Consider the following 23,662-nt stretch of genomic DNA (forward strand, 5'->3'; position numbering starts at 1 on the left):
TGTTCCAGTAATTTTGGAGTTATCTTCAGCAACATTTAAATTTTGAGAGATTAGTAATATTATTCATTGATCCCCACATTCTGCTGGGTAACCTCACTTTGAAATGGATACAAATAGGGCTTTGGCCAGGTGTTTGACCAGGCAGCTGTGTTTCAAATCTCTTGGCATAGGTGAGTGAACATGTCCAGCACTACGTCCAAACATCTTAATTGGTTTTCTATCAATACCTGGAATCTTTAAAAAAAATTTTAATTAAAAAAATTTTAAACTCATGCCTTCCGTGCAGCTTGGATCTGCACGCATCAATACAATCTGTTCTTGACAACATGCTGTGTCTTGAGATGGTTAAACATCAACCCGTTCTTTTGGGCACAGAGACTCCGTATTGCGTTCATCTTCTCTTGATGTTTCCTGTGTGCGTTACTCTGCCCTCAGAACCCTGTGATATTACAACATGATATTAATTTTTTCTCCCATTCATTCAGCTCGTGCAATCGTGAGCACGTTCGTCCTTTTTGACTTTATACCTCCAGCTCTTTCCACATTTCATTATAATACTTTGTCGTCTTGAACTGCACTTTGAAATCTGTTTAGTTCTTTTATGCCATCATTTCATCCAGTGGCTTTCACTGCTCCACACTCAAGAGAACATCTCAGAGCCTCGTCTGAGGCTTAGGTGCCATTCGCGTGCTTCCTTGACCTTTTGATAGACATTCTTTTCTCATGTCAAGTGTCCCTGATGTCACCTCACAGTTTGTCTGGTCTTCAGACATCAGTGTTTTCACTGGCCTGATTTTTTTCAGAAGTAGATCATTAGGGCGTCGTCTTTATTGTCTTAGTCTGGAGGTAGCACTAAACTTTATGCACCATAAGTGGCTCTTTTGGTATCTGAATGACCGTGGCACAGCTTCCCATCCCAAAGCCACCACCGTAGGACAAACTGCCCACAGTGGTGGGCAGGGAGCCTGCAGGTGTGAAGCTAGAAAAACATCACGAGCAAAACTCACTGCCCGGAGTTGGTTCCAACTCATAGCCACCTGATACAGTGTTTGCAAGGGCGGTAAATCTTGATGGGAGCACATGCCCTCAACTTGCTCCTGTAGCACAGATGGCAGGCTTGAACCTCTGACCTTACAGTTAGCAGTCCCGTGCTTACTGACAGCACCATTAGAACTCCTTGAAATTGGGGAAAACTAAACCAAGCCCACTGTCATCGAGCCAATTCCAACTTCAAGTGAACCTATATAGGTCTTCTTGAGGCTGTAAATCTTTATGGGAGTGGACAGCTTTCTCTTTCTCTTGTGGAAATCAGAAAAGAAGGTTGGAAATGGGGAGTGTGCTGATACATTGTAGGCACAGAAACCAATACTATGTATTAAATTAGGTAAATATTTTGGGTGGGAAGCTAATTTGAAGTATAAAATTTCACCTAAAACACACCAAAAAATGTTCAAAACACAAAAAGAATAGTACAAATGGTGTACATTTTGATTCCAAATCTGTAAAAGAACTTTAAAAAAATTATGCATGAAAACATACTGGAAAGAATATACACCATAGTGATAGGGTTCAATGTTGGGGACAGGAATGACAGATAATTATAGTTTTGTAAAAATGTTTGAGTTAAATTTTCTGAGCTTTTCACAATGAATGCATACGGCTTTTAAAATCAGAAAAGAGTTGTTAAAGAGAGGTATACTTTGCATATAATGCAAGAGAACTCCAAAGGTGAAGGGTGGGAAGATTTTAATAGGCTTAGGCAATACCAATCTACCTGGGGACCATTTACTACTATGCTAAGCACTAGGGAAGGTCCCACCCAGCTTATCACATTAACTACTTACAACAATCCTGAGAGGTAAATATAGATGAACAAACTCTTCAGAGAAATAACCAAGTTCCAAGAAAGTGATGGAGTGAGCATTTGAACTTGAGTTTGTCTCTTCATTTAGTACTCAGAAGTACAGCTTGCTGACTGGTATAAATGTGGTTGGTCTTTGACTTTATTGTTGCAATTAGATTTAGAAAGAAAGTATTTCTGTGGTAAGATGCAGTCAACAGTCTTATGTTTTTCAATCCTGGTATCTTGTGAAAGATCGAGTTTGAGATATTGGCATTTGCTCCGTGAACAGTCAATGTGGTAAGAGCTAGCTTTTTAGCTTAACTCAAGGGTTATTGTTCAGGGCCCTGAAACAAGTAGGGTGATCAGAGCCACAGAGCAAATAGAAATAAAGTAAGCATCACAGAAGTGTTCTGTGTTAGCAACAATTATTTTCACCCCAGCTGAGGAAATGGGGGCAGGCTATAGCTGACCTCCTTTGGCTTCACTAGTGGGAAGGCAAATCCAACTCCACAGCTGCTCAAGGTTGATTCCTGCTAGGCACCTCCAGGCTTCTTTATCGGATTCTGACACGCACTGCACCTCCCTTGGCCCTCTCCTTCGCTGGTGGATTCAATAATTCATTGTAAGGCTCACCACAGAACTCACAGGCAGTCCTCACACTCATGGGGGTTTACTAGGAAGTTAACAGGTGACTACAAGTCAGGATCAGAAAACATTAAGTGCCAGTCCTTTGTCTAAAGCAGCAACACTTCTTCACCATTCCAGCGGCCACATCTCCCTCTGGTCCTCAGCCTCTCAGCCGCATGACCCATTGGCCCCTCCCTTGTTCTGTGGGCCAGGAAGCCCACTGCTGTCTCCTGGTCTTGGCGTGGCTCTTCTGCTCTGACTTCTGGTCTTGCTGCAGTGGCCCCTGTTGCCTCTGCGGCCTTCACCCCTTCAGGCAGGGATCTCACATGTGCTTTGCTGGTGATTCTTCTTTCTTGATGGTGGTGGGAGTCCCTCGTTTCCTACTTCTGAGATGGCACACTTTTATATTCAGCAGAATGGCAAAACTGACGAATCCCTGAGTGAGCACCCTCTACGCTTATTTGCATGTTCCCACCCTGTTACTGGGTGGAGGTTATAAAGGCTATGGAAAAATGGGCCACACCAAATAATTTCACACCGTACCCACCCCTGTTACTTCCCCATTCCAAAACAGCTTGCACATAGATGTTCATTTATCTTCTGAAGCACCTTTCATCACTGTACTGCCATCTGTAAAAACCTAAACTGCAGACAAATAAAACTGTTTAGTCCAGTTATAACGCCTCATCCGATCCTTCTTCCTCTTTTCCCACTCAGTTTATTTCAATGTGGGCAGCTCAACAAGCAAACCAACAACCCCAAACCCAAAAGATGTCAGACTTAAAGTAGGAAATAATCCAATTTCTAGGGCAGGATTCTGAAGACCTTCCTCCACAGTGCCTCTCAAGGGCCCACCTACAGAATGAAGCACAGCAAATCACGAGTGAATGAGTCAATGCATTAATGATCGCTATCGATAGGTTCACAGTTATTGCTATACACTGTTTCAGAAGGTCACTCTTGAACATTTCACTGATAGGTCCAGGACTATTTCTTTGGAGACGGGAGCTCAGAATATCCAAATGTGTGTCACCATGCTGCAGCTGTCATTTCCTGCTGAGCAACTGGTCCAGATCTTTCACTTCCCCTTGACCTATGGACTCTTCCAGCTGATAGATGGTTTTCTCATTATTGCAGGTACGTGGAACTCCTTTTCAAAGACTTGAATGAAAACTGGTCAACCCGACTTACTAACCCCACTTCCAATTCAAGCTGTGTGTGATGCCCCTGTGATACATTTTTAGCCTAACGTTTTCTTGGGAAAATAAAATACATAAACAGGATCCTTTGCTACAAGAAGGGGTTTCAAAGTCAAATATAAACACCACCTGAAAGTGAGCTCATGAAACAAATTTACAAAAAAAATGCAGATCAAAACCTAGATTCCAGAAAGTGAAATGAAGAAAGTCTTCACTGATCTCAAGTGGCATTTACCAAAATATAACTGTCTGCTATTTGGAATATTTCATCAAAGTTTCCAGTTTCTCCAGAGCCAAATTGTTTCTTAGAATTTCTATCAATAAGACTTGTGCTGAATAGCTGAGAAATATTTTTCCAATATGAAATACAATATGTCTGTGCTTATCCATACAGTCAAATGCACATATTTTAAAAATAGATTTATTGCATCTACTTCACCTATCATACAATTTAATGTTCAATCACGTGAAGAGGCTTATGCAATCATCACCACCATCAATGTCCTCAGAACATCTTCTCATACTCATTGCTGTCAGTAGAATTCAGTCTTTATGACAGTTCCCAGAAGTAGATTTATTTACTTGCATGGGGCTATGGCAAACTGTTACTAGCACCCAGGGAGAAGCTTCTGAGCAAGGCTAGATGATTATTGATACAACAATTGATATAAGGAAAGTTGTAGGCTCCTGGTCTAATTTCCCCAGAAGATAAGAGAAATTCTATCGGGAAAATTCTTGATCTTCAATCCAAGTTCTAACCCTTTCTCATGGTGAGACTGTGAAGGAAGATTCTGTCAATCTCACTTCCAGCTACAGCACAGCAGCACCCAGAACACCGATAGAGCAGGTATTCCACCAAGCCTCATTGACCGAATGAACCCATGAATGCGTGAATGGGCTCTCCGTGACTTGAGGATTGGGTCTCCATCCCAGATGGTCCATTCCTGACTGAAAGAGTCATTCATTCTTAGAGATCAAATCAGTTTGTTCCTCACTTTTCTCTATCATTCCCTTGTAGTTTCTCTTCTGTGCTTATACACGTCTGACTCAAACCCCCAAGCTGTGGGCAATTACATAACAAAATTATAGGCTTTGCCAAAGTGATCCTTAAAAATTGTATCCTTTCACATCCAGCCTACCAGGTATACAAGAGGATGCTGACAAGCAGGCGGAGGAATAAGAATACTGGCTGCGCAGAAACCTGCCTCGCGAAGGAAACTCCTTCTCCCCAGGAATCCCATGCCGTCCTCCAGGGGAAAGATGAAACCACCGAATTCCTGGGGCCCTCAGAGGCCTCAGAGAATCGGTTGAGAGACCAGTTTATCCCTCTTCATGTGACTAGAGGGAATATGCTGGCCTGACGAGGCCCCGGTCTTCTTCCGAGGCCCGGGAAGATGGTGTGGAGAGGATGCAGGCAGGCTGGTATGAATATTTAAGTGCCAGATGGTAGGATATTTATACTTTTGTGAAGGGATTGGATCCCTTCTTGAAAATATATCCTATTACTTCCTTTGCCAGGATCTCTTGTGGGGCATTTACACAACACATTCATGAGTTGCCTGTGTGTTCTTATGTTGCCATGCAGGATAACATGCCTGCCCATGAGCAATACCCATGGTGCACGCGGCTATCCTCCCCATGGAGATTTTAATCCGACATGAGTTTCTCTGGGGAAGCGGGGTCGTCTCATACTGCCAGGCGAGGACAGGTTCTGGTTCGACATGACAATTTGACCTGGAAGCACCTTTGGAGCTCTGGGAGGGGACACATGGCTCAGAGATGACACGAAGGCCTTTGACCAAACACTTGCTCTTTTCCAATACTTGTTCTCCCCCCACCACTTGGTTATTGTTTTTGTAATTATAACTGATACAACCTTGGAGGGAATTTAGAAACCCTGAGTTACCTGGTAGCACATGGATTACCTGATTACTAAGAACCAGAATCAACCAGATGGAAACAGGCAAACAAACCTTACATCAAGTTCATTGCCATCAAATCAATAACCCACAATAACCCACTGCATCATCAGGGCTTCTTAGGCAGAAATGGGTATGGTTTTTGAGTTTATGTAGACAGACACACACACACACACACACACACAAATTGCTGTATCGTCTTCAGTGTTTTGTAGGTCACTTAACCTACCATGTGTTCGGGAACATCTCTCTGCATCAGTATGCATTGAACTACCTCATCCTTCAGTACAGTGACCACTCAGAAGTATTCTCTAGAAGAACTATAATTTATTTAACTAACCCGTAGTCCTCGACAGAGAGAGCTTTTAATCGAGCTGTGCGGCAATGCTGCTACAGCAAGCACTCTGGCATTTATGTGGGCATTTCTATAGACCCATCTCTTATGAGCCGAGGGACTAGGCCAAGCACACATTGGGAGGCTGGAGAGGATGCTCTCTGGCAGTGCTAACAGCCATGCCTAAGGGGCCTCGCTTTCCAAAGCCTCACCAGAATGACAATGCTTGTCCAAAATGATCTGTCATTAATGAGATTGACTTTTTTCATCACCACGTGCCTACTGCTACGTTTGCCTGCATTTTCCAATTGCATTACTTCCTTGTAGATTTATAGATTTTACTACATAGTGAATCCTGACCCTTTGTCCTATGTTTTGCTGCCATTTGACCTATGTTGTCCTTTTTCTTTTCTGTGTGGAAGCTCCATACATCTTCCTTTGTGGAATCTTTCTGTATGGAAGCTCCATACATCGTCCTTTTTTACATCATCAGCTTTATTACTCTTTTTGAGACAAGTGTTTTGACGTAGAGATCTTCTACATGTTTACAGGACTTTAGAGTTTGTGTGTGGACTGTGAATTGTGCCAGCATTCTTGTAGGAAGAGGGGTGTGAACAGTGTTTACTAGCTGCTGTGTGAGCGATTCTTGTCTTTCCCATAAGTCAACCATGCCTGGCAAGAGGGGAGGATCTATTATTTCTCTCTGTTCTGACATTTAAAAAATTGTCATGTATTTATCCAATATTTAGTGGACTAAATATGCATGTATTAATCTACTTAGATTATTTTTGTGTATAGTCTGAAAAAAATTAATATTTTAAGGATTACTGAATGATTCCAGTATCATAGATTGAAGACATCAGCTTTATTGACTTGAAATGACCCATCCTTCATGTCACTTCTTGTAGGATGTAGTGTTTGGGAACCCTCTTTGGTTCCATTATTCTGTTATTTGGAAGTTTTGAAAGGCATGAGAAAGTGCATTATCTGATGTGTGCATAAGTGCAAGTACATTTTTATTCTGTAAAGTTTTCACAGGCGGGTGGGCTAGTAGACTGGCAATGACTATCTCAGCATTTCCACCATCATTCAGGGAAGCCCCGCTGGGTCTCAGGCACCCAGTACATTTTGCAGGGGCAATAAAGGTGCGGATGTGAGACATGATAGCTCATTCTCAACTACTGCTTCAACACTTGGGAGTTTCCTTTTAGCCATTTGACAAAGGTCTCTTTGGTGTGAGCCTCATCTGTGCACAGGAGTCGTGCAATTGTGACCAAGCAGGCCGGCCTTCAAGGATTGTGGCGATGAGTGCACAACTCTTGGTAGTATGTGGAAATCAGGGAACTGTGTGCTGTGTGAATTATATGTCAATAAAACTGCTAAATTAAAGAGAAAGAGTTTACAGTCTTGCTTTCAAAGAGTTTATAGTCTACTGTGGAATCAATTCCAATAATAAACCTGGTCAGTAGAGTTGTGAATGAATAGGTTCCCAGGCCTGGGTGTGACCACAATTTTAAGACATCAACACAAAAGTAATTTCTAAATTGTTTCTCTACTTAGACACCTAACCCAAAATGCTAAATCCAACCCTCTTCTTTGAATGCACGAGCGGTGGTTCATGTTTATCACAGCAAGGCTAAGGGGCAGGCCAATGAAAGACCATCTTGTAAGACGGGAACAACACAAATCCACGTGGAAGTTTGAAAGTGGCCAAGTCAGAAGACTTTCGTCTCCTGCAATGGTTTGTGAATGCGCTGGTGAAAGCACTCTCCCCAGGGGACCAGAGATTATGGTTAGGGCAGGCAACCGAGCAACAAGGAACCCAAAGAGGCTCTACTTCAGGCCAGGGAAACCTTCTTACTTCCAAGGGCCATTTGGTGAGTAACAAATTCATTTGCCAGCCACACTGGTCCAAGATTCTGTTCCCACCCCCCTAAAGCAATGGCTGGCTCTGAGTCGGAATCAACTCGATGGCAGGCTGCGGGTGAGTGAGTCAACGGGGATGGCTGAACATACTTCTCCTTGGTGAGGTGTGTGACCTTAGCTGGTACGGGTAATTTCTCAGACCTTATATGTTCCACACATCTGCAATAAAAAGCATTCTAATGGGCCTTAATAATAATGAGTTAATAGAAGCCTAGGTGATACTCAGAAGGTGAACCTGAGCAATCATGTTAAGTAGAATGATTTCATCACTGTGTGTGGGAAAGAGCCAGATGGCCAGTTGAGACAGCATAGTAATAGTGGAAAGAACACACCTTTGTATTCTAGTTACTTAGTGGGGGACACTGGAATTGTGGGTTGGAGTATGTGCCCATACCTACAATCTGTCAGTCAGGCTGCAGCTAGATGAATCTGAAGAGATCCTGGCTTGCCTGGGACTTAGAGGCTTGAGTTGGACTGGGATGGGATACCTTCCGATATAATATTCTTGATATAAAGCTCTTTCTTATACATTAAAAGAGAAAACAAGGAATAACATATTCAATCCCAAGCACACCGTAAAGCAGGTCATGGGCATGCGCTTGGGTCAAAGCACCAGAGGTGATCAGTAAGTGTGTGTCTTCCCTATCTTACATGGTAAGGAATACTACCCTAGTACAGAAAAGGTCATTCAGCTTCACCTACATTAGCAAATAAATCATAGCAGCAAGAAGATATGGCTTCCTTTTCCTAGCCTCTAAAGAAAGTTGTCAGTTCAAGCCCACCAGCTGCTCTTCGGGCGAAAAACCAGGCTGTTCACTCCCATACGATTTAGTCTTGGAAAGCATAAGAAACACAGCTACTCTTTCTGATAGCGTTGCTAGGAGTTGGAAACCAACTGGATGGCGGGGCTTATGGTCAGCCCTTGATTGCATCTGACTCACCAGGAGGAGTGGAAAGAACCTGACTAAATGGTTAGGTTAACTGTTTTCCTCTCAGTTGGAACAATTCCCTAACAAGCAGAGAGGAAGGTGAGTCAACAAGTTCCCCAGTCCTAAGAGTTTGCTGAGCATTAACATCTGGAACATGCTGAATTCTGAGTGAACGTCTGACATTATATTTCTAAAATTAAAAAGTTGAAGACTGCCTTTAAAACATTTTCCAGTGAGTGGATCTCTTTACACCAATTCCACATAGAAACTTCAGTATTAAGATCAGAAAGATCTTTGCTGTGTGGTTGTTGTTTTTTTTTTTTATATTTTATTAGGGGCTCATACAACTCATCACAATCCATACATATACATACATCGATTGTATGAAGCACATCCGTACATTCTTTGCCCTAATCATTTTCAAAGCATTTGCTCTCCACTAAAGCCCTTTGCATCAGGTCCTCTCTTTGCCCAACCATCCCTACTACTATCCTCTACCTCTGCGTGCCACCATCACGAACACAAGCTCACAGCCTCCTCGCGCTCTCATCTAGGCTCCGGAAGTGCGGTGATCAAATTGATCACATACGGATAGTTCTTTTTAAAAGATGTTCACGGCAAACCATCTTTACTAATTAAGCTAAATGGCTTGATTTAAAAACTACTTCAGAAGATAGTTTTGGTTAACAATATAAAGGTTACCTCAAGGCAATAGCCTCAGGGCATCAACCAAATTCACTGGCCCCAGGAAGTCTGGATTCCATGACAATTTGAGGTCTGTTCCATACTCTTTCCCTTTTGTCAAGATTCTTCTATAGAATCTTTTGTCAAAACTTCAGTAATGGTCACTGAGTACCATTGTTCTAATCTCAGAGCAAAATAGGCAGTTGTGTGTAGAGGTAATTAGAGACACAGTCTAGAATCTAGATCCTCCTCTGATTCCCAGCTCTCTATATTCTGCTGCTGCTTCAGGCGACTAAAGACCAACTGAATCCATCAGATGTTAAATAAATGACATAGGGTTTGCTACTGAGGCGTGGTGAGACCTGGGATAGAACTAGAAAGGTAAAAACAATGAAATTTACCTAATCTTCATTCTTCCTTTGTTCTTGTTATTAGAACCAACATTTTGTACAGACAGCCTTGCTAAAAATAACCTCAAAGCTAGAGGTGACCATAGGACACAGGCCCCCCACTAATAAAGCAGAAGGGAAGTTTGTTCATGATTTCTGAGAAACTCTGACTGTTGCTCTCAGCACTGACTGGTCCTTCCTCCTCACCCTACTTCCTGTCTGGAGGGTGGATGTGGTGACTGGAACAAAGGCAGCAAGAATGGTAGAGTTGTTCACAGCCACCGGCTGGAGACTCTATTCTAACAATTGTGTACTTGTGAACTTGTATTTCAAGGAAAGAGAACAATTTGCTTATTGTTTAGGCTCCTATTTGATTACTTGTAGTCAAATAAAATCTGTGTGTCAACAATGGGGTAGGGGGTGGAAGATGGGGAGGCTACTCGGACTTCTCTGACTTGAGGAAGGAAGAAGGGGAATCAAGCTCAACAACAGCCCAAGATCGATTCCTCTGTGGCAGAGCTCAGATACGCCTTCATTCTCCAAGCTTCTTGATCAGTTCCCACACCAACTGTCCTTTCTGCGGCATTCCCGACTTGTCTGCCGGGTTTAGACAACGCGTGGCAATGGCCACACAGAACTCACAGACAATATTCATGGTTGTGAGATTTATTAGGGAAATTATGATTCAAGACCAGAAATGTTTAGCATATAGGTCTTTGGTCTGAAGCACCTCTCATCGGTCCTTGGTCTCTCAGCCTGTGGCCTCTTGGCTTTGGCTCTGGTCAGGCAGTTTTACAAACCCTTTTAGTCCTGCTACCAAATGCCTTAAGAGCCCTCCACTCTGTTGCATGCACCAGCCCAAAGAGGCTCAGCCCTAGCTCCATGGGCCAGCAAACCTAGCTCTCCTAATCGAATGTCTTGAGGAATCCTACTTCGAAAGTGGGCATGGTTATTATATATAAAAAAAGACACACACACACACACACAATAACGCTCACTGCCATTGAGTTGATTCTGACTCATAGCAACTCTGTAGGACAGGGTAGAACTGCCCATTAGAAACCCAATGGGTTTCTAAGACTATGATTCATTATGGGAGTGGAAAGCCTTGTCTTTCTGCAATAGAGCATCTGATGGTTTCCACAAGCTGACCTTTACATTAGCAGCCTGATGTTAGCCACTCTTCCACCAGGGCTACATCAAACCCCCAGGTTAGCTTTCCTTGTTCCGTGGGCCAAGAAGGCCAAGTTCTGCCTCATGTTCTTTGTGCTATCAACTCTGCTGTTTCCATTTCTCGGCGACATCTCCCGCTGCCACTGATGTCATACCTCTGTGTCTCCTTGATGGAGGAGGTTGAACCCAGGGATCTTGGGGTCCAAAGGATGTGGTCCATTCCTCTCTCTTCTTTCTCAATAATAGTTAGATCCTGCTTCTGCGATGGCTCCTTTTACACAGAGCGTGATGATAAAATTGACCAATCCCCATGTTGGAGTTCCAAGTGTTTACAAACACAATCAATCCAGTTAGCACTTATTCATCGTTTCTTCTTCCACCTTCTGTTACGCCTGTCAGGAAGAGGAAACACACCCAATCTGCATGGGCCCAACCAATCATTTGGTGGAGTTGTAACATTGCACTACACCCTGATACATAAACATTTAAATTGGCTTTCAAATACTATGTAGCTCAAATCTCAGAAATGCCTGTCACATGTATGCTTACCATCAGAGACTACTTTCCACATTATGAAATATGTACGATGGGAGCACCTTCTCCACTGTCTAAGGTGCGGATGGGGGGACAGCTGTAGCTGAGCCGTTGGTCTTATAACATCCCATTATTTAAAAACTAAGAAACCAGAGAGACTATTTAGAAACCACAGATGGATATTTCAGAAATATCTCCACCAATGAGAGCTTCCAAAGTTGTGCTTTTAGGATAAAATTGTTTCTAATCCTGCAATACCTAAACATACTATCCTGTAAGATGATGCCGCTTTAGCTCAGCTTTATAAATGTACTCGGCCACCAGCCGTGCTTCCCCTTCAGCAGTATAAACTCACTGTCACATGCTGGCTCACAACAACCCTATAAGGCAGGGCAGAAGTGCTCCTGTGTTTTTGAGACCTAACTCTTTATGGGTGGACACAGCCCCATTTTTGTCCTGAGGAGTGGTTAGGGGTTTTGAACTGATGACCTTGAGGTTAGCAGTCCAACACAGAATCACTATACTACCAGGGCTCGTCTGTAGTATAGAGTTGTCGTAATCTACATTTTATAGCTTCTCTGTACTCAGGAGCCATTTGACTAGTTTTTGCTTACAGATCCAATGATGCATTTGGCTTCCAGGCTTGTCCCATAAAAGCTTTATCCTTTTTTGGTTGGGAAATGGGGCCGATTCCCAGGATGATTTTGGAAGCTTCTTATGTTTACAGCAAAACCTCCATTGGCCTGTGTTTCTAACAACTGCGGGAGGGCTAGCTTTCCATGCTGAGAAGCTCATCTACCCAGGACTGTCAGATACACTAGAAATATACTTCTGTTAAGTTTGAGCCATGATTTTTTTTTTTGGGGGGTGTTAACATGTTACAGTACAGTACTACAAAGTGGTCACCAGGGTGAAAGGCCAACTGGTTAAGCATCCAGCCACTATCAAAGAGGTTGGTTCAATTCTACCCACAAGTGCTTCAGAAGTATGGTCAATCAATCTCCTGTGAAAGATCCTGGCCACTGAGACCCTATGGAAGGCAGGTCTACTCTGATGTCCATCCGTATACAGGGACATGATGAGTTGGAATCTGCAGGCAAGTGTGTGTGTGTGTGTGTGTGTGTGTGTTCTGTTTGTGATTATCAAGATAATGAAGACAGGGTGTATATTTGTTCCCATTAAATCCTTGAGTGCCTCCTGGTTGCCACCCAACCCTGTGGGGCTTGCCTTCCTCTGTCGCCAGAGTAGACTTACTCCATTCCATGGTGATGAGGGCAGGAACATTTTTACCATGTTAAAGTTTTCACTCAAGGTGTATGTACCTACACAGGCATTTTTTCCCCCAGTTTTCATTTCCTGAGAGGGGTCCTGGTGATTCTGGGGTTAAAGTAGTGCTAGGTGGTTAACCCCAGAGTCTGCTGTTTAAACCCACCAGTGTCTCCTCTGGAGAATGAGGAGGCAATCTGCATTGGAAGATTTACTGCCTGGAGCCATCTGTGTCCTATAGGGTCACTGTGAGTGGGGATAGATGCCAAAGCAGTGGCTTTGGGTTCCATTTCCTAGCTACATTCTTTCCAGAAAAACTTTCTTCAGCTTTCCCCTCTCCCGATGCTGACCTCAGATGGTAGCTAATTATCTCCAGCTGCTCTGGCTCCCCACACTGGCTTGTCTGGTTTCATATGCGAGGCCGGGAAAACAAGACCTCAGTATTGCAGCTCACTGAGAACACAGTTTCAAGTACTTCTGAAAGCAGAACCTCTTTTCAAATGAAAGATTAAACTAAGACTCAATATACAAGAGGAGCCCTGGTGATATAGCAGGTTACAGGTAGCACTTTGAAGCTACGAGCTGCTTTGCAGGGAAAACAGGAGGCTTTCTACTCCTGGGAACAGTTAGTCACGGAAACCCACAGGGCAGTTCCACTCTGTCCTACAGGGTCGCTGTCAGTCAGAATCCACAAGATGGGAGTGTTCAGTTTAATTTTCAAAACAAAAAATGCTTCCTGTGCTCACTTTGGCAGCAGATACAACAGGAGTGACACAGAGAATCAGATGACCCCGTGCAAGGATGACCCACAAATTCATGAAGCATTCCCTATTGTTTTGGGTATGAGTTTCATTACGTAAGTCAAGGATAGGTATGCATAGAGACACTGCCTTAGGTTATGGCAGGGAAGGTTGGGTGGGTGAGTGAAGAGAGTTAGTAATAATGTATGCAAGACTAACCTACCAAGGGGAGGATGTTATTTATATTTCCACAGGAGAGGGACAGAGGGACCAGACTTCAACCCAGTGTGCCAAAACGGCATGAAGCAGGGAACCAATAGAGAGGTCTCTGGGGCCAGCCTCAATCCCAACTACGTGGACAACCACCTCCTCCCAGAAGAATTCATTGCAGATGACAGCACTTAAGCTACAGCTCAGAGAAAGGGGTGCGTCTGATCAGAACACACAGGTACAAATGAAGAGGGAAGGAGAGTGGAACACATCCTGGCCCACTAAGCCCTGAAGACAATATTCCTGCTTAGCCACCAGTGCACAGAGAGGACCTTAGGGCCAGCCCCACCATGAGTCACAACATGCCTCACTGATCCATAGAGCTAGAAGGGACAACACTGGAGGCACAGTGTCGGAACTGTGCCCAATTTGATCCCACTGCACCAGGGTGAAATGCTAAGGGCATGCACCCCAGCACATTGGACTGGAAAACACCCCCAAAGGTAAACAAACAGACCTGAAATTATTACAGGCTTTTCTTTTTGTTGTCAGTGTTTTGTTGTTGGGATTTTTGTTTTCTATTGTTTTGTTCTGCCTTGTTTTTGTGCTTATTATTGTCTCTGCATGTCTATCTAGATAAGATAGGTGGAAAAATCAATCTGGAGGAGAAAAAAAAATGGGTCCGACAGTTCAGCTGGGACATGGAAGATGGGGAGGTTGGGGAAAGCAAAAGGGTGTTAACAAACCCAGGGGGCAAGGTCACAAGTGATCTAAAATGGAGTGTGTAGAATGCCTGGTAGGGCTTGATAAAAAAAAAAATGTAGCCGGTAACACATACCAGAGGGACTCTGCAGAAATCAGCACAGGTGAGTTACTAACAGGGAAATTTCACACTGCTGGGTCAGGAGGAGCATCACAAAGTAGGCACAGATCTACGAGGTAAGAGGGACTGGAAGCTTTGGGCTTACCACAGTGGAGACCAGCTAGAGTTTGACCTTAGCCCCACCACTGTCTCAGCCAGAGCCAGGACCATTTGGAGCCAGCGCAGGGGCTTTATCTCAACACAGCCACAGCTTGTTGCTGCCCCAGGGCAGGGATCAAACCCCTCCAGCCTCATGGTCAGTCATGGGGCTCAGCTATATTGTTACTTTTGTTTCCCCTCACTTCTATCTCCCCACGGTCTCAGCGGGCTTAGATGTTTTTTTCTCTTCCCTCTCTCATAAGCCACTGCCTGCCTCCATTCCACTCCCCTTATCTTAGGGCAGGGGTATCAAACTGGCGGCCAGTGGGACACATGCAGCCCCGGCGTAAATTTTTGTGGCCCGCGATGCTCTGAAATAAAATGAAAATAGAAAAAATTGTTATAGAAAAAATAGCACTTAGGAGAGAGATCAAGGCAATACCGTACACACAATTCCTTTGTTAACCCTTTAACTACTGAAGACTAGTACACATGTGGCCCAGTGCCTTTCCTGGAGGCCTGTGGATATGCATAAATGCACTCAGTTCCGGTGACGTTTGGAAGCAATATGTCTGGTACTCTCAATGTCCCGTAATGTAAATAGATCCCAAGAGCGAAAAGGTTAAAAAGAGCACTCTGGGTTGTGCTGTTATAAATCATACCTAGCAGTAGCGCTAGCTAACATTTTTAGATTATATTACAATTGTCAGCTATCCAACAATTTGTGCTTTTTATTAGTTACTTTGTTATATTTTCTGGTCACAACATGAGTTAAGTGAAAATTAGAAGGAAGGCGCTGGCAAGTTTCAGGTAAAAAAGAATAATTTTAGTTTTATAAATATATTAAATAAAGTAAATGTTTAACCTCCCTAGTGTCAGAGCAGTACATTGTTTTGCATAAAATGTGTTGTTTTATATTGTAGGCCTGTAATTCTTAAGAAGTTATTCATTTTAATCTCTCTAGTAGACATTCGGTTCCAGATATGATAAACTTCTGACAGTTAACATTTACCCCCAAGCCACACTCGGGATTACCACCAGGGAGATTAAATAAAAGCAATTATATAGTGTTTTAATTGTCCTATCCATATTCCTGAATCCTCACTTCAAAATATTAACAAAATTTGTAGATGTGATGTGACCTGCGTGAATCTTGCCTGTTGCACCAAATGACCTGTGTTTTAATTGAGTTTGACAACCCCTGGCTTAGGGCATTTATGCCTTCTCTCCATCTAGTTGAGAGTGCTCCACCCTCTGCAGTGTAACCCAAGGCTGAAGAAAGACCACCCACCCTCCCTCCACCAGGTGATATCCTGCCAAACTTCTTCCCAGGGAAATTCCACCCACCCACCCTCTGCAGTGTTTAACAATTGGCTGGGAAAATCCCGTCTACCTATTTCAAGGGAAATCCTGCCTGCATGGCTAGGGGAGCTCCTATCCATGTCCTCTGGTTCCACTTGACTGAGGGCACTCCCTCCCTCCTGCTGCAGTGCTGCACACAGCCTAAGGCAGCTTGGCCAATCCTCGCCAATGTTCCATGCTGCTGCAGGAACATTTGTCCAACTTTCGCAGGGATCTAGCTGACCAGGGGAATTATGCCTACCATTCACAGTACTCTACACCAAAGTGGGCAACCCACCAGCCTTCTGTGGCACTCCCATTTCAGTGGGCACCACCACATGCCCTCTGTAGTGCCCCAAACTGCCATGGGCACACCACACCATCACGGCTTCTTGTGAGATCACCCAGTACAGCACTATCCTCATGGGTCCACAACCCAACTAGTATCCACTGAGAGGACCATCCAACTTGCCCTTCAAATAACAGAACACTGGTTGACTAGGGAAGGAGTGAAGCCACAGAAGTGTAAAGTGGTAGGCAAATTTGATAGTGAAATTAGCTGCAGGAAGTTTGAAGAAGAATTCCTACAAGTTTCTCATAGAGAGCCAGTGCTCTTCGACTCCCTGGAAAATGGCACCTGGCTCCTCTAAAACAATGCAACACAAACAGCAAATTACTCCAACAACCTCAATGAAAAACAGGAGAAACAAAAGGCAATGGCAGATGTCCTTAACCTAATAACATGCATAGAAGAACCAGACATTGATCTGTCACAGAAAGAAAATTTCAGGATTCTGCTTGGAGTCATATAGGATATGAGGGAAACAATACAAAAGAACAAACAAACGATGAAATGATAGAGGTGATAAAGTCCATACACCAAAGGGAAATACAAGAGTTTAGGGAGGAGATAACAAAAACTGTTATCGACTGTAGGAGGCAGAGAACTGCATCAGTGACCTAGAGGGCAGCCAAGCAGACTTTAACAAACGTGAACAAAAACCTAATAAGACTATCAGAGAAGCTGAAGAAAATCTAAGAGTTATCCTGATGCTATGAAGAGGAATAACATCAGGATAATTGAGTTACTGGAGGATGACACAACAGAGAAGTCATCTGTAATAATAGTGAGAGAATTCTTCGAGGAAAATTTCCTCAACTTAATGAATAAAAACCAGGCAACCATTCAGGAGGCTAAAAGAACACCAGCTAGATTGAATCCAAAGAAGAAGTCACCAACACACATAATAGTTACACTATCCAACTTTGAGGAAAAGGAGAAAATCATGAGAGCAGCTAGGGAAAAACAAACAATCCCATATGAAGGTTTCCAAATAAGAATATGCTCAGCCCTATCAGCAGAAACTTTGAATAAGCAGAGAGAGTAACATATTCAAAAAATTGAAGGAAAATAATGCATGAATACTCTACCTAGCCAAATGATCTATCTAGACGGAGAATTAAGAGTCTTCTGACGTTAGAAGAAACCCAGCCCTACAAAAGATCCTTGCCAACCCAGTATGGGCAGAACAGCACTCACCAAGCAGAATGATCCCACCCAGGGGAAAGCAAAGAGAAAACAGCCCCCAAGATAACATTGGCTTAAGGGTGGAATGAAGAATCACACACACACACACACACACACACACACACACACACACACACACCACACTGATAAGAAAGGGAGGTAGGAAAACACCCAACACAAAGTTATAATATGACATCACAGAGTCAAGCGATGGAGACAGTAACTCTGAATATCAATAGACTGAATTCAGGAATTAAAAGACCTGAGACTAGCAGACTGGCTTAGAAAACACAACCCATCAATCTGCTGCCTACAGGAGACACATCTCAAGACTACAGACAAAAATAGGCTGAGAATCAAAGGTTGGAGAAAGGCATACCAAGCACACAGCAATTAAAAAAAAAAAGCAAGAGTTGCAATCCTAATCTTGCACTCCTAATAAAATTGACCTCAGTGTGCAAAGCATAAAAAGAGATAGGAGGGATATTATATAAGGTTCAAGGGAACAGTAGACAAAGAATCACTAAGCATTTAAAACATATATTCCCCGAAAGAGAGAACCACTGAGTACATCAATCAAACACTCCAAAAGATGAAAAAAGAAACCACAACCTTAATAATCATAGGCGACTTCAATACACCACTCTCTGAGAAAGATAGATCACAGGGAAAGAAACTCAAAAAGGAGGCTAGAGTTCCAATCACGAAAATTAGACAATTTGACCTAAGAGATACATACAGAGCTTTTCATCCAAATACAAAAAATTCACATTTCTTTCAAGCCCACATGGCACATATTCAAAGATAGACCACATACTGAGGCATAAGGAAAATCTACATAAATTTAAGCACATTGATATCATACAGACGTCTCTCTGTGACCACTGTGCAATAAGGCTGGAAATCAATAAAAGGAAGATGAAGAAAGCAAAACCAAACAATTGGAGGATGAATAACTCTATTTCAAAAGGAGTGTATACTGGGCCAGATCAGAGATGAAATTAGGAAATTTCTAGAAACCAATGAGAATGAGAACACAATGTACCAAAAACTTATGGGACACAGCAAAGGCAGTTACCAGAGGAAGTTTCATAGCAATACATGCACTCATGAAAAAGAAGAGACTTATGATTGATATGCTAAATTTACAACTAGAGCAGAGTCATCAGGACAATCCTCATAATAGCAAAAGAAAAGAAAACATAAAAATCAGGGCTGAGATTCAGGGGAGGGAAAATAAGAAAACTATAGAAAAAAATTAATGCTGCTAAAAGTTGGTTCTTTGAAAGGATAAACAGAATTGACAGACTGCTGGCAAACCTAACCAAGAAAGGAAGGAACAAATTTCAATAGCAAGGATGAGGAATTAAAGAGGGGGCATTACAAGGGAATAATGAGTGGTTCAAAACCAGTGGATGGAGGGGAAGTGAGGACTGGTAGGGAGTGACCAAGGGCAAGGTAACTGAGAGGAATTACTGAAACCAGAATGAAGGCTGCACTTGGTAGTGGGACAGGAGGAAAGTGTAAGGAAAGAGTAGAAAGGAGTAGGAGGCAAAGGGCATACATAGAAGCCTAAATACAGACATGTATGTATGTAAATATATTTATGACTATGGGGGAAACAGACCTATGTGCATATATTTATAGGTTTAGTAGTAGGGTAGCAGGTGGACATTGGGCCTCCTCGAGAGCATTCCCTTAATACAAGAGCTCCTTGCTCAGCTAAATGGTCATTTTATGATACCTACCTTCCCGACATGATCGCTGAAGACAGACGTGTGTATCAGCAAATGTGGTGAAGAAAGCTGATGGTGCCCAGCTATCAAAAGATATAGCATCTGGGGTCTTAAAGGCTTCAAGACAAACAAGCAGCCATCTATCTTGGAAGCAAAAAAGCCCACGTGGAAGAAGCACACACGCTTAAGTGAACACGAGGTGTTGAAGGGATCAGGTAAAAGACACCAAAGAATAAAAACCATCATTGTGTGATCACCTTTCCCATATAAACGCTGAAGACAAATGTGTGCATAAGTGTGGTGAAGAAGGCTGATAGTGCCTGGTTTTCGAGAAATATAGTGTCTGGGGACTTAAAGGCTTGAAAGTAAACAAGCGGCCATCTCGCCCAGAAGCAACAAAGCCCACATGGAAGCAGCACACCAACATGTATGATCATGAAGGGTCGAGGGGACCATGTTTCAAGCACCAAAGGCGGGGGTGAAAATCGTATCATCATGAATGAGGGGAGCGCAGGACCCAATGCCCATCTGTAGACAATTGGACATCCCTTACAGAGGGGTAGTGGGGAGATGAGTCACTCAGGGTTCAGTGTAGCAATAATGAAACTCACAACCTTCCTCTAGTTCTTAAACGCTTCCTCCCCCCCAACTATCATGATCCCAATTCTACCTTGCAAACCTGGTTAGACCAGAGGATGCATAGCGGTACAGATGAGATCTGGAAACACAGGGAATCTAGGAGAGATGAACCCATCAGGACCAAGGGTGAGAGTGGCGATACCAGGAGGGAAGTGGCGGTAGAAAGGGGGAACTGATCTCGGGGATCTACATATAACCTCCTCTCTGGGTGATGGGCAATAGGAAAGTGGGTGAAGGGAGATGCCGGGCAATGTAAGATAAAATAATAATTTATAAATTATTAAGGGCTCATGAGGGAGGGAGGAGCAGGAAGAGAGGGTAGGGATAAAAGCAAAATGAGCTGATTCCAGGAACCCAAGCACAAGGCGAATTTTGAGAATGATGAGGGCAATGAAAGTATAAGTTTGCTTTACACAATGGATGTATGTGTGGATTGTGATGAGTTGTATGAGCCCCAATAAAATGATTTAAAAAAACAAACAAATAAAGAGGGGGCATTACAATAGACCCTAATGAAATCAAAAGGAGAATTACACAGTACTACAAAGGACTGTACTTCAATGATTTCAACAACTTGGAAGATATGGACAAATTCTTTGAAAAAAACAATCCCTTCCTAGACTATCCCCGATGGATATCAAGAATCTCAACAGACCCATAGCAATAGAAGAAAAAGACAAGGTTATCAAAGGATTACCAACCAAAAAATCCCTTGGACCAGATGGCTTCACTGGAGAATTCTACCAAGCATTTGGGGAAGAACTAACACCAATCCTACACAAACTCTTCCAGAACATAGACAAAGAGGGAAAATTACCGAATCCTTTGATGAAGCTAGCATAACTGACACCAAAACCGGGCTGGGAGCTCACGAGAATTGAGAACTATACATTAATATCCTTAATGAACATCGATGTAAAAATCCTTAACAAAATACTGGCCAATAGAATAGAAAAGCATATAAAAAATTCACCGTGACCAAGTGGGATTCATTCCAGGGATGCAGGGATGGTTCAACATACAAAAGACCATTAGCATTATTCGCCACATTGGCAGGAGTGAATGTTGGATGTTGTCAAATGCTTTTACTGCATCTATCGATATTATCATGTGGTTCTTATAGTTTTTCATTTTAATGTAGTGAATGACGTAAGCTTAAAAACATGCAAAAGGGGCATAGGGAAAAAGTTACTGTATACAAACATTCCTGGGGTGAGGTCTAGGTAATATGGCAGGGGGCAAACCAAATCCAGGGCTAGACTAGAGCATGTACCCAAAAATTGTTCTTATTGAAAAGGTACGGTTGGTCATGGTACTTTTCTCCCGACTCGAAGTTGCTCTGAAAGTAAAGCTCAGACCTTTGACGGTTGAAGCAGTTGGGCTTCACATACCTACAGATGGCTCCTCCTTTCCCCTCCAGAGATCCTCAGGTACTCAAGAATAGGCTCCAGAAATTCACTGCACGTAGCAAAGTTCAGAAAGTCAAGACAGCAAGCTCAAAAGACTTTGAAGTTGGGCCATGCAGTGTCCCGAGTCTTAAACTGGCGCTGCTTTGGAAGGAAGGTGTTGTAGTGTGTTACACCCAGGCTGCTGTCTACTTCAGTAATGATCGGACACTTAGAACACCCGCAGGGGCCATTCTACTCTGTCCTAGTACAGGGTGGCCATGAGTCCAAACAGACTTGCTGACATTGAGGGACTGAATGGAGGCATGCTCTTTGAGGTTGATGCCTTGTCTTTCTGGCAGAAACAAATATAAATGACAGTGTTTTCTTGGCTCACCCCTTGTGCAGGGATTGGAGAGTATTTTGACTTGCATATCAGCAAAAGTACAGTAAACACGCCCCACTGGAAGGGCAGGAGGGAGGGAGACTGAACAACATTGCAATTAACCATGGTGAGTCAGTACATCACCTCACAGCAGACCTTAAGGAAGAGCTGCCAGAGTTTCTGACAACACTGCTGCTTCCTGGGCTGGCAGGGAAACTGGAAAGCCGACCCAGATGGCCCTGTCTTCACACAAGCACAGGTGTTGTTAAAATCAAGACCTGGCAGCCTGCGCGGGAGAGAATCTTGCCGAACTTTCCACTTGGAGGTGGCGCAGGGAAGGACCTGCAGCTATGAACACATGGAGAATGTGAGACGCGCACCATTTTGGCTTTCTCACGTTTTAAGGTGTATTTTTATTTACAAAGTGAGTTGATACATCAGTTACAAACAGATATATGATAGCTCTGCTTTCATGAAAAAGTATATAAATATATTACAGGAAATCCTATGTAGTAAACATTAAAAATTGATACAGTAAACAATTTGCTACTTTTTTTCTATGCCCATAGTATTGTCACATAAAGCTTAAATACTGTTTTTCAAGTATCCCCTATAAAATAACTCTATTAAAATACTGAGAAAGAATTTTGCTATAAACAAGATCGGCGCGTTAAAAAGAGACTCGGAGAGTTGCTAGGGTCAGCTGCGGCCTGACTCGTCCCTAAGATAGCTACTCCACAAAGCAGTTTCGTCAACTGCCGTCGTTAAGTGAGTGTTGCATAGTTTTTAATCATGACATCCGAGGTGAACGTAGCTGTAGAAAGACAGCAGCCCGAGGGCACTTGCTGTTATGGCCACTGTGCCCTGTGAAGAGGAGGCCAAGAGCCCGCCCCGCTGGGAGAGGCCTTCCGGCAGCCTGCTCTTCTCAGGTCACTTCAGAGGCTCCTGCTGCTCTTCTTCGGACTGAAGACGCTTCAGAACGTACAGGATCACTTGGTAGCAGAAAATGTATTGGTCCTGCGGAGGGGGGAAGGGAACAGGGGAGGCTTCAATATATCATGTGAATGCTGCGTCTTGCCATGCCACTCTCGGAAGGGCTGCCTTGGGGGTTTTGAAAATATGGACAGACTTTTATTGTGCGACGGAAATAGGAAGATGGAGAATCATACAGAGGCCCGCAGACATGGCACTGCAGGTGGATTTCATTTCAAACAGTGTGCACGCACGCATGTGTGTTTAGAGTCAGGGATGGGAGACCACTCTCTGAAACATGGGTCACTCTTTGAGGGCAGGGATACATGGAACGTTTCTCATCTCTATGGCCACCTTTCCACGTTTTCCACACATGCGTCCACGACTCCCTCGTCCCACGAATAACCCATCTGCATACCCACTCCACTGCATGCCCTCTTCTCCTGTGTCCAAAGCGACCACGCCAGCCTGGTCAGCTTCTGCTTGTCGCCTCACCCTGCACCCTCTCTCCCAATCAGGGCTCATTGCCATGCGGCCACCAGAGCGATCCTTTCAGTGTGACTCAGAGCACATTACCCTGTGCTGACCATCTGGTATAGCTCAAACCTGGACCCCCTCTCTCAACCTGCCCCCACTTTCCTTCCTCTCCCGCCTCGCTGCAGCCAAGCCACCTTGGCCGGCCGGGACCATCTTGAGCACACACCAGACTTGCAGCCAGAGGGTGCATGCTTGACAAGCTCCGGCCCTAGACACCTCATGCTGCCCTCCTTCGCCTCTCTGCACAAGCATCCCTTTCTCAATGGTGCCACTGATACCCTCAACCTGCTGGGACTGATCCTGCGCACCCTACGCATCCATTCAAAGATTCTATCAAATCTGCTCAGGTAATGTGTTTATCCTCTGCCCTCCTCATGCCCACTCTGTTAGAAAAGGCATGCCCTA

At 43.6% G+C, this 23,662-nt stretch overlaps 2 protein-coding genes across 18 annotated transcripts in view; one reads left to right on the top strand and one right to left on the bottom strand.

Annotated features, from left to right (window-relative positions):
* The window catches only part of SLC10A6 (solute carrier family 10 member 6), a 39,538-nt gene extending 32,937 nt beyond the window's left edge, over nucleotides 1-6,601 (top strand). The window contains exons 5-6 of the mRNA XM_075544070.1: nucleotides 3,450-3,607; nucleotides 4,804-6,601. Of these exons, the coding sequence (XP_075400185.1) occupies nucleotides 3,450-3,607; nucleotides 4,804-5,030 (385 nt within the window). The 3' untranslated portion in view covers nucleotides 5,031-6,601. The remainder of the gene's footprint in view (nucleotides 1-3,449; nucleotides 3,608-4,803) is intronic.
* A 2,595-nt stretch (nucleotides 6,602-9,196) lies between these two features.
* Nucleotides 9,197-23,662, bottom strand: part of PTPN13 (protein tyrosine phosphatase non-receptor type 13) — a 234,606-nt gene continuing 220,140 nt past the window's right edge. For 12 of the 17 annotated variants that reach the window (XM_075544066.1, XM_075544057.1, XM_075544063.1 and 9 more), the window contains one exon: nucleotides 22,146-22,765. In XM_075544066.1, coding sequence (XP_075400181.1) covers nucleotides 22,679-22,765 — 87 coding nt within the window. In that variant the 3' untranslated portion in view covers nucleotides 22,146-22,678. Of the gene's footprint in view, nucleotides 11,416-22,144; nucleotides 22,766-23,662 lie in introns of those variants that run through there. The other 5 variants (XM_075544061.1, XM_075544052.1, XM_075544053.1 and 2 more) reach the window with 2 other exon arrangements.

This window comes from Tenrec ecaudatus, chromosome 3, assembly GCF_050624435.1.
Source record: "Tenrec ecaudatus isolate mTenEca1 chromosome 3, mTenEca1.hap1, whole genome shotgun sequence".
NCBI lineage: Eukaryota > Metazoa > Chordata > Mammalia > Afrosoricida > Tenrecidae > Tenrec > Tenrec ecaudatus.